Consider the following 12,056-nt stretch of genomic DNA (forward strand, 5'->3'; position numbering starts at 1 on the left):
GTTTTGATATTTTACTTTGAGACATAGCCTTTGTATTTAATGTATTTTTAAATGCTGTCCAGACGCAAACAGACACGGACAAAAATGTCTAAAATTGGCAAAAAGAAAATTGATGTAAACCACAAACTATCTGATAATGAGAATAAATAAATAGCGTTGCAAATCGGGGGAAGATATTTGATGCTGTATTTTGGTTATTTACAAGCTTTTTGTTATCTTAACCACTTTCCTGGTTAGGGCCGCAGGGGGCTGGAGCCCATCCCAGCAGTCACTGGGTTGTTTATTGTGTTTTAAATAAATAGAACAGAAGAATGGCAAAAGAACATGGGAAAATCAAAGTAGGTTACATTTCAACCACAATCTAAGTTGAATATAATGCGATTAGACAAATTGGTACTTGACTTTTTTTTTTTTAATCTTTGGTGGTTGAGGTTTACTATCTAGTCCTTCATATTTTGGGTTCTTTCCTAAGTTAAGCTAATGTTACTCTGGTAAGTTAGATTTACGGGGCCATATTTAAACTGTTTTTTTACTCTTACCCTGATCTGTGCCTTGTGACTGTTTTATCACCAAGGTCTACAGAGACACCTTTGGACTTCATACCTTGTTTCTTGTCTTGAGATGCAGTGTGAATTGAGGGATTTGAACATACGCGGGTGCGTGTCTTTCTAAACCACGTCCAGTCATCTCAGTTTCCCACAGTGGGACTCCAGCCAAGTTCTAGTCACAATCAGCGGGTCGAAATATTTTGGAAAGGAGTTTTACTTTATTTCAGTTTTAGATGTTTTAAAACATGCTGTTGCATTTGTCTTTAACAGTTATTGAGAGTAGGTTGAAGGGCAAAATTGCAGTTTTATCATTTAAAATGAAACCTACTGCACAATGAAATGTGCAAAAAGTAAAGGGGTCTGAATACTTTCTGAAGCCATTGTATCACCAACCTTTGGACTTTACCACTACTCCCCTTAATAGCTCAATCTGATGGATCATTTAAAAGCCCGCTGAAACAGACAGATGGGTAATGGATTGCATGGCAAATCAATGCTGGGATTGATGGAAGACATGCATCAATAAAATGGATAGAGCGCTGCTGAAATAGACACCAGAGTTAATGTAGAACAGTGTAGAACATCATTGTGTGGAGAACACAGTAAAAAAGGCTAATACAAGTCACGCTGGCTGATAAGGTGTCCTTTTGAATAATGCACACAACAAACTGACAGTGATAAGCTAAACTTCAGCTTAGCTGCTAGTGTGGCTGGTGGAGCTGCATGTTCAGTGCCACCACCAGGCCAGTTTCTCTGTCTACTGTAGCTCTGCAGCAGTTTCCTGCAAATTTTACACAACTACAATCATGTGACAGTCCTAGTCAGACTGAGACTGTGGTGAACTGGACTGTGGCTACAGTATAAAGGGAACAGTAGGGCAAAAAAAATGAGCAAAAGGACACATCTGCGTGTTTTGTACAAAACACAAAGTCCCAGGAATCTTTTTTTTTTTTTTTTTTTTTGTCCTCACCAGGGACACTGGGGCAAACACCGGGGCACATTAGGGACAGGAAGAATATTCCTCTGATAAGCAAACTACTGCATTGTGATATTAAGACAGTGTGCTGAGCCAGTGTGCTAGGACACATGGTGTTTCAGGGGAGTAGCTCACCACAAATGGTGAAACTGTGTTGGACACAGGTGGCGGCGTGACCAGGGCCTGACTCATCACTGCAGCACCGGACGCTCTGCAAATTGTGGTTTAAACATCCAACGGAGTGAGGCATCCCACTTACTGATAACTGCGCTTAATACTGGCGTCGGCTGATGTGGACGGGCAACACAGTAAACAAAATACATCGTGCTTCTGATAGGGCTCAACTTGCACTCCTTGGAGAGGCGAGCGGCAAGACACTACAGCTGTTTCTGGTGGGCTGGTAGCATAAATCTCTGGTGAATGGCTGGTTTAAGGCTGGGTGCTAAGGAGCAGCTGTGACCGTCTAAAAATAGCGGCAAGGCTGCTGCCGGACAGCATGTTGTTAACGCTCAACATGCAGTTTGGCACAAAGAGCCTATCAACAATACCTTCCACCTGCATTAGCCTAACTGCAGCCTGGCATCAGCATTACAATGCAGGAAGTGACTGACTGTTGTGCAAACTGAACATAAACCGAACAGTGTGACTCACACACCCAAACAACGGCCACATAATTCAGACACACTTTATTTTCCAGTGAGCTGAACATTCATTATCAGCATGTCGTGGCCTGAGGCAGAACGCTCCCTCCTCGCTGTAGTGACAACCACCAGCCGCCCTGATGGAAAACAAAGCCAAGATGGCACAGCAAACATGAAATCATTATGACAGGCACAGTTCAACAAAGTGGGACTCAGCACATTTTATCTGTGTTTTCTTTTAGTCAGGTTCTTTTTCTTAAATTAAAGAACAAACTGAAATTCCTGCATCCGGGCCGGCGTGTTCAAGCTGAGAGTGTAAAGTGTAAGTGCCCATACACTAACCTGCGAAGGCCTGCGTGTATTTAGATGCACACACCTGTTTGGGTGTACTGTAGGGTAAATGTAATTGCTAAACACAGAGGCCGGCGCAGTTTTAGAGATGCCAAATAGTGCCTCTGGGAGTCACTATAGCTCACAATCTGACTAATGAAGGCCAAGCAATCAAGCTTCAAACTCATCAACCATGTTTGCAGTAATTAAAAGGTTTATGTTCGGCATCAGGAGAGTTGTTTGACTCCATCAATCACTGCCAGACCCCAGATTTTATGTTTTTCTCAGGGAGCCTGAGCCAAAGATTCTGAACGTTTGACACAAATTCAACCCGCTCCGGTTGTTTCACTCAGTTCACATGTTAATGAAATACAAAGGAATACACCGTGCTACAGTTAGAAGTCCAGTGTGCGCATTCACACCCAGGCACGCGGGGGGAGCCTACATAAACGTCCACGGTGATGGATACGAATCCAGTAATCACTTGAATGACGAGTGCTGTCTGCCTGCATCATCCTGATCTGTGCTGTCCTGTGGGACTCTGAGGTGGGGACAGAGAGGCTGTCAGTGTGCAACACCGTCGTCATATTACACACACGCCACGTCTTTTCATACAGAAAAGAAACACCAGACTTTTAAAAGTAATAAACACAAAATACCCACACTGACCTGCACATCATTTAACAAATACGCTACAATCTTTAAATAAATTCACTTTTACATCCTGTTGGCATCGAGCCTCTACTTTAACCTCTTATTACAAACTATTATTATTTGCACCTGATTCTATCGAGCTAGATGCTATTTGTGATTACGTGCAATAGCTATTTGTGGTGAAAAACACAATATTTGGATGGATATGGTGTTACACCTTCTGCTGACATCCACAAGGATTTTACCCAGCATGCAGCAGGAGAGGTTTTGCTAATACAACCCTCTGGGGATCTTCACTGACCTGAGGAGGACATCAGGCAGTGACGGTTTCTGCTACGTTCACCTTAACTTGAACAAAGAAGATCTTCCACTGTAAGAAAGTGTGAAACATTCGACCACCGGCGTCGCTTCTGTGACACCTGAATCTAAAAGTCAGAATTCAGACGATAGCACAGCAAGGTCTTGGCGGCTCGAAGAGGCACATAAGAATTAAGCCTTTGATATTCCAACACTCCTCTGTGAGGGGGCAACATCAGGACACACTGAAACAAATGAACAAGTCCACATGTCTTGTCTGAGCACAGGGCTCTCTCTAGTGGCTGAATCCTGCTATTGTTGTGGTTAAGAATTATCAAGTGGAATCCCAGCAAAATGTGTCAGAAATAGGTGCTTTCCATCACAGAATAATAAATAAATAAATGATATAGGTTTAATTGTCAGTGGAATATGCGAGCATCCCCGTTTCCCAGTGAGCTGACTCTAATAGGTGCAGACTGTTGTGTTGTGGATCCCCCGCTGCTTCCTTGATTACAGCCAGTGGTTGCTTTGCAGCAGCCAATTAAAATCAAATACCATTCTCTCACATATTACCACCATTGTATTTACTTGTAGATCAGTTCCCTTCAGCTGTGCCATTTTACATAATGAATGCAGCGGCTTTTGATGTGTTTGCCTGGTAGGAGATGCACGCGCCACAGGAGGAGCCTCTGAAGAGCCTGCTGTTCTTACCTTATTGCCATGTAGTAGTTTGAAGTGTAGGCTGTATTGATTCTGAATGGTATTAACGTGGCATGTCGTAAATGGAAAACATTTATGACGCTGAGGCTTGTTTTTTAAATTCATTATACTAAATTTGCATGTAATTATCCTTCTAGTGCTTTTTTTCTGTAAAATGGGCCTAAATGTAATTTCTTTACACACATAATATCAAACAATACGCCTATGGTTGACTGAAATTATCCATTCAATCCGTTAAAAGATTCATTCATGAGAACAAATAGGCATATTATTTTATAAATTGATGCAATAAGTATTTTGTAGGCCAAATGTATATAAAGTAAAAAAGTAAACTGCAGAATGGCCCTATCGATATCATTTTATTATTCAATTAAATGATGCATTAAGCATTTTTGTCACTCATCAAAGTGGAGCTTAAGTCTAAGTACTTTATATGCAGTTGAGTAATTATATTAAATGATTTATTGTGAAATGATAAGTTGATTGTCTAGAAAATGATATACATATAATGACATTAATGTCATTTTGTCATTGGAAGTGTAAAGTTTTATAACATAACCCCTACATACAAGTACAAATACTTTTTAGATTAATGTAGCTACTTCGTGGACTGGAATAAATCACACAATAAGTCATCATATAAATAAAAAGTAATCTGATTTGGAGAATTATTATTAATTAATTAATGTTTTATTTTTACATATACACAGTAGCCTCAGCAATGAGCCTAATGTATATATGTAATGTGTATGTAACATGTATATAATGCAAGATTTCTGTATGTCATAATGCTGTATATATTACACTATAACTAGCAGCTCTATCAAAGGGCTGATATATAGAGACAGAGTCACCAATTATCCATAACTCTAGCCTAACCACACGTCACTGGATGGTGGGAGGAAGCCAAAGTCAGAGACACAGACACAGACACAGACACAGGGAGAACACCACCCAGAAAGGCGCTCAGCCAACCTGTGTATTCAAACCCCGATCCTTCTTGCTGTGAGACACTGCTAACCACTACACCACTGTACCACCACAGCAAAAGTTATTTTACATTTTTACAAAAACAATGAACCACAACCCATTAATTCACCTGAGCTCATTAGTTAAGTGGAGTATTTAGCGGTTGTTCTCTGATCATTTGATCACTCGCGTACTGAAACCACATTTTCCTGTCTGAATCGAATTATCTCTGGATCTTGATATGAAATAGTTACACTTCATGTCCTCGACATAGTTAAATATTAGTCACATAAAGCCCAGAGTGAGTAATACATTTATAACTCAGGGCATTCAGGGCACACTTCTAACCCGAGCCAAGACTTTGACGTGTTTTGATATTCACAGTAGGACCTTTGTGCTTAAGTGTGAGACGTGAAAACTGTTTGTGCCAGGCTTAGGGGCCCATAGCACCCATGTTTCACCCATGACTCAATTTATGTGGAGATACAGAATAACTTTAAGTAGATTGTTGTTTACAAAAATGCCAACACTGTTTTAGTGCTGCATGAACAATAGATCTTTGTTTTTGGCTGTCAGAGCGGTAGTTGTTGAAAAAGGTTCTGTGTGGAAAATGAACATAAAACATAATTTAACATCAAGGAATCAACAGTTGTAAAATCCCATCTGTGTGTGTAAAGAAGCATTCATTTAGCATTCGTCCTAATCTGTGACAGAGCCGCTTCTCCAGATTCACCCTGGACAGCAACTGTGATTGGCTGAGTAATCAGCAGAGGTGCCAGTATCACAGATGCTGTCTCTAAACTAATTGCACGGAGGCACCACAGTGCACAAGGCGCAGGTGCTCGCTCTCTTTGTGAAGTCATTTGGTTGTGTTTTCGCATCCTTGTTCCTACTGGAACTACTGAGCAAATATTTCCTAAGATAATCTTCATGAGCATTTAATTGCAGGTTAAGTACGCGGGAACGCAAAGGGTGTTTTAGGTGGGAAGTGTGAAGAAAAAAAAAAAAAAAAGAAGAAGCATTCATTAAGTGAAAAACTACATTTATTAGCAAGGCACAGAGAGAGCCAGCTGCTCTCTGGAATGATGTTCACATGGAATTACAGCAGCCAAATGTGATTTAAACAACCAAAGCAGCACTTCAACGGCTTCTCACTCATACTACAGTAGATATTATCTAGTCTTAAGCACCTCAGCAAATGATATTCATTAAACTGGCATAGTGCCTGCACAACCCCCAGCCCCACCCCAAAAAAGGATTATTGCACCATGTCTTTAGTTAAAATAATAATTTTTGCGAGATGTTCATGTTAATTACAATCAGGCATTACCATTACACCAGAAACTGTTTTGACATGGACAGGACACAACATGAAAAGGACAGAAGCGGAAAAAAGAAAAAATTCTACTGCATAAACCAAAACCTTTTTTTATTCGTAACACAGAATCCACTAGAAACCTTGAGCAGTTCTTCCTCCGCTACCCTCCACCGATAAAATCCCTGAAGACAAACTAGTGTACACATCTGGCTCTTGGCCATGTGCCCATGCCTGCATTTTCAACAAGCAGTCTGGGGTTTGGTTCCTGCTCACAGTCTTTGTGTACCGGCTGCCTGCTGTGAGCGCCAAGCCCCTGAGTCATGTTGGTGACGTCCGCTAGCTCTCGCCTGTGTGATAGGGCGGTCACGATGTGTTCCAGCTTGGCGCGGATGTTTGAGTAGTGGTACTGGCGCTCTTTGGACAGCTTGTGGAAACAGTCCTTCAAGGTGTCGTCCGAACACGCCGGGGTGAGTGAGATCTGCATGGGAGGCGCAAACGAGGGAGAGGTGGGCTGCTTTGGTGCTGTGCTTGTCGGTGCAGTAACGCTGGGGTGTTGCGGGAGCTGAACGTCAGTCTGGGTGTCACTGTCCGTCACTGACTGGCTCGTCTGAGTGGAGGCGTTGCAGGAGACGATCTTGGGGGTCACTGGTTTTGTATTTGTCATCTGCTCTGCAGAGAAACACTGAGCGGTGCTGCCAGCGAGAATCTCCTCCTGTATGTGCTGCTGCTCCGCCCAGTCTTCACCTATGGTGGAGGAATCTGACACCGGGCTGGTTTTTTGATCTGGGGTCGAGGGTTCACATGGAGGCTGCAGTGCTAAGGGCTTGCGGCTGGGTGTGCTGGTTAGATGCACTGGTTCTTTAGACCTCTCTCTGGCCGGATGAGGGGATGAGGTTAGTGGATTTCTGATGACGAGGTGCTCATAGATGCTGCCGTTATGGACACTTGGAGGTCCTCGGGTGTTTATAGGCAGAGACTGGGCGTACAGGACGCGGAACTCCTCGTCAAACTTCTCTGTTATCTGACCGGAAAGCTCAATCAGGTTGCTGCTGTTCAGTTTGCCATCTGTCCAGTTGAACCTGCACACAGGAATGGCATTTAACAACATGCATGACTGAAAACACATTTACAGTCTGGGAAATGTGGGGGTTTATTCTGCATTTCCATGAAATACTGCATACTGTTATTAGCAGTTAATAAAATCTGTGTGTCCTTTAAGGAAATGGGGTAGCAGGTCATTACCTGTATGAACCTGTAGCCACTCTGTTTCCATCAATCAGCATGAACCTCTCATGAACCTTCCCCGTAATCCTCGCTCCTGATCTCATGTAGTAAGTTGTACCAGTTATGGTTCGCACTCTCATTTGCTGTCAGGATGAAAAACGACAGACAGAAGTGAGAGATAAGCACAGACTCGCCCGATGCTATCAACTCTTAAAGGATGTATACTTGAATTTGATGCTATCTGATGTTCATGTTGTACACAGAGCCACACCCAGCCTCATACCCGAAGGTCATCCAGGCGAACGTTGACATTTCTGCACATCTTGAGGAAACCAGGAGCGCCTGATTGGTCCAGCAGGATGTAGACTGGGACTCTGCGTTGGGAACATGCCTCCTGAAGATCCTTAAAGATATCCAAGTCTGTCAGGGAGTCTGTAACTATGGCAATCACCTGCAGTGGAAAATTACAGAGGTAATATAATAGAATTCCTTTTAGGGCTGCAGCCGTGCTCTCCCGGATGTGGCACATGATTGTGTTTTCATTCTTATCAAATGCAAGGCCTATTCAAACAGAGCTGCAAATCTCTGTGAGACACGCTCCCTGTAATGTGTGTGCTGATGAGCTTTCTATTGACTGTGGTCTGTTACCATGGCAATCGGCAGTAACGCTTGGTCAGCAAACAAATGACTTTTATACAGGAGACAAGTAGGTGCACCGTGGGGCTTGCCTCCATTTTCTGGATCTTTGTTTCGCAGCTGAGATTTCTCTTTTCTGCGAAGAGGGATGAAATTCCACATGCTGTGGTAAAGGCTGTACGTGGAGGATTAGACACGGATGTGTACATATCTCAGATTTAGTCCTTTCGGACTGGGGTTATCCACGTGCAGCTTTGTCAGGAGTTCCCCACCTTATTTGGATGACAGTGTGTGGGGGGTTATTTTTAGGAAAACGCACGAAAAGGGCTACATTTCACAGAAATACACACCCGTGCTGTTCCTGCGAACCGATGACGTACAGTACACACACTCTGCTGTTACAGTTAGTGGTCTCTTTATACAATGATTTACCATTACAAAAAAGCAGACCATCCTATGGTTCAAGTTGAGAATATGAGAATATTTTTCTGAGGTTTCAACTGGTTGCCAGCCAGAAACTAGCTGCATATACTACCATCCTTTAGCTGGAAGCCGGGGGCGGGGGGGAATTCAGAGTTTAAAGCCCTGGAATTAAAGAGGGAATGCAAATATCATGGAGGGGAGTAAGACAAGTCGAGGCACATCTGGTACGCAGGCCCTACACAAGCCAGAGGTGCCGCTGAAGCCACAGACTCCCTCCACGCTCTTCATGCTGGAATATTTCTTTTCATAACCTCAGGCTGGACTGACAGCTCCCCAGGAATATCACGATGCCATGAATATTCATGATCCGTTTACTTGTTTTATCCTTTGGTCACTGATTTCTTTCTAATCAAGATTTCCAAAAATCTTGATGTCAGGTTGATCAAATGAATTCCACTGGGGATAAGCTGACTGGGATGATCCAAAGATTAGGAACTTGATTTTCCCTTTAAATTTTTAATAAGTGCCTGAACACACACACACACACACACACACACACACACACACACACACACACACACACACACACACACTCTGGCGTGAAGTCTGTTTGATATGATGTGAGTAATGAATTTAAAAACAAAAGGTTCGGTTTTGGAAACATTACATGATATCGTCACTAAAACAACGGGGGGGAGCAGAAAATACTAAATGTTACAGCTTCATAATTACACAGTATGTGCCGCTAGGGATTTTAAATTGTAAAAAGAATACTAACCAAAATGGTACCACGGTGACTTTAAAAGAAACAATATAATCACGTGGCAAATTAGCAGCAAATATAAAAGATAATTATCATCAAACCCGTTTTGGGTTTGTTTCCTTCGTGCGTACCTCCCTTGCACTTTTAATCATGCGCCTCGCAGCCTCCTTGCAGCTGTAGATGCTCTCTCCGTAACTGGGCTGGAAGTGCGCCACGGCCCGTGTGACTCCTCTGTAGGACCCCGCGGTGAAAGCGGGCCAGCCCATCTCCAGCATCGGCGGCTCCACGTCGGACACCTCGGGGAAGTAGGTGACGGAGGAGCAGTCCAGGGAGGCGCTGAGCGACTGCTCCGGAGCCGGCTCCTCGCCTTGAAGGGACGCGCACCGTGGGGGCACGGCGGCGGCCCTGATCCGCTGGATCTCGTCGTCGGAGAGAAAGTTGGGGATCCTCTCTTTCCTGAGGAAGTCCAGAAAGTTGTCGAGCCCACCTGACAGCAGCTCCTCCAGGGCCAACCGGTGCCTCTCGTTGTAGACGTCCTGCAGGTTCAGGTCCTCGACCCCGCTGCGTTTTGGACCTAACCTCAGAGGTGAGTCGTCCAGAAGCTGCGACAGGGCCATTGATGCTGTGACTGTTATTCCACCTTTTCCTCGGGCGGGCTCCACCGTGCTGCAGGTGGCAGGTAACGTTTTGACCTACAGGAAGACAAATTCGTATTTGGTTGTTTCCCTCCGCTCCTGTCCGTCGTGGATCCGCATTGGCTGCTTCACGGTCGTTAAACCTGAATGGCGTCTCCGGGCTCGCCGAGTCAGGCTGTCACTCTAATGTAAAGCCGGCCTCATTGGCTCATTTGGAGGAAAACAAGTCTCCTGCACAGCCCTCTGCTCTGCCCTGATCCGGTTACACCACAGAGCGCAGGGAAGAGCAGCGAGCTCTCACTCTGGTGGCTTTTTCCTGAGCTCACAGGCGTCACGAGTCTCAAATTGCGCATAACTTAAGATTCATTTAAAACTCTCGCATCCTGTCGAATGATTGTTCTTTATAATTTGAAGACAAATAAACACGTATAATGTGAGTGTTTCCTCCCGCAAAGCCTGTGAACTTGTTTCCAGTCACGGGGAGCTGCACTTTCCGTTTTATGGTGTGAAGCAATCTGCACATTCCCCACTAAATCTGAGCCGGTGGCCCACAGTGTTTGAATGCACGAAGCCGGTAGCTCATCAGTGGTTTTGTTTGTTTACAGAGCTAAAAAACAATGTTGCGTAATGACTGTGGTTGAGGTTTATACTGTAAAATGTTCCCAGGCATAGCTTGGGCCTATTCAGCAGTGGATTTCACTATCCACATGGTTTTCACATAGTAAGCACATAGTCGTAGAGAAAATGGTCATTTCCCAAAGGAGCTTCGGGTAACTCTTCACTACCTTCACTAAAACAATGCACAACATGCGCAAACCGTGGGTAACCATAGCAGCGCAGGTTCCTGTGCGTTGCTATGTAACCAGATTACAGCCCTCATCGAAACGCACCAAACCATGAGATAAAATGACCAGAACCTTTAAAAAGACGGGTCACGATGTGAGTTCATCTTCCAATAATTCCAAAAGCTTTCATGGTTTTTGCGCCATCCACTTTGCAGAGGTAAATGAAGGTGATGAATCTCAAGACTGTTGATTCCTGTATAAATGGTTTTTATTTTAGCTCATTTTAGTTTTCTCAGTTTTCATTTCTTATGTATTCTTCTTTTGTTTTATCCATTTTGTCACCTGGTGATGATTAGTCCTCTTGGAGCTTGTGAAGCTGCCGATACTCTGTACATGATCATTGGACCGTATAATCTGTACTCAACATGAATGTTGTCATATTTCCAGTGGGATCTCCCTCAGCACATTCTGGGATGCACAAACAGATACAAAATCCAAACACTTCGTATATAGATAGAAATTCTAAATCCGTAGGCCTACATCTCATTACGGATCAGCAGACGGTTTTTCTTTTCTTTTTTTTTCCTACTGGGTGATTCATCTTTCTGATAGATAATCTTTGTTTTCCTGACTGTACACAGCCACAGCTACAGGCAACGTCTGAACCCTGTCAGGACAAACTGGGAGGGAATCGCCAATCCATGTTTCCTGAATACTATAGGCCTGCCTCTACCCCTGTACGCTCATACTTAACAAGTGATAACGATGATGTTTATTTGTTGGTCGCAAAAGCTGCCTCAGACTACATCCCCTCATTTAAATATAGTTTACCCTACAGGTAAAAATCCACTGTATTACTATCGTATGTATGATGTCCAAGGAGACGCATGTGTCCACGATCCTCAGTGGCTGACCTTATCATACCTAATGTCGCCGGCCTAATAACACCTAATACCTAATGTTATTAGATATTGAATGTGATAAGGTATTATTACTACTATTCGTGTTACTAACACAGCGTCTCCCGTTGGATAACCGTGGGGCCCTGTGCGCATTTCTCAGCGCGCTTTTACGCACAGGCCAACAAGGTCAGGAGGGTCACAGCTGAATGAACCACGTTGTACAGGGCATCACAAA

At 43.7% G+C, this 12,056-nt stretch overlaps 1 protein-coding gene across 1 annotated transcript; it reads right to left on the minus strand.

Moving 5' to 3' along the window:
* Positions 1–6,160: 6,160 nt before the first annotated feature.
* On the minus strand, positions 6,161–10,282 carry fam83d (family with sequence similarity 83 member D). Its single transcript, XM_026347279.1, has 4 exons — positions 9,631–10,282; positions 7,961–8,128; positions 7,696–7,820; positions 6,161–7,532 (listed from the first exon to the last, which is right to left on the minus strand). The coding sequence occupies exons 1-4, from the start codon at positions 10,114–10,116 to the stop codon at positions 6,647–6,649; spliced, it is 1,665 nt and encodes a 554-aa protein (XP_026203064.1). The 5' UTR covers positions 10,117–10,282; the 3' UTR covers positions 6,161–6,646.
* Positions 10,283–12,056: the final 1,774 nt, after the last annotated feature.

Source organism: Anabas testudineus, chromosome 5 (genome assembly GCF_900324465.2).
Source record: "Anabas testudineus chromosome 5, fAnaTes1.2, whole genome shotgun sequence".
In the NCBI taxonomy this organism is placed as follows: Eukaryota; Metazoa; Chordata; class Actinopteri; order Anabantiformes; family Anabantidae; genus Anabas; species Anabas testudineus.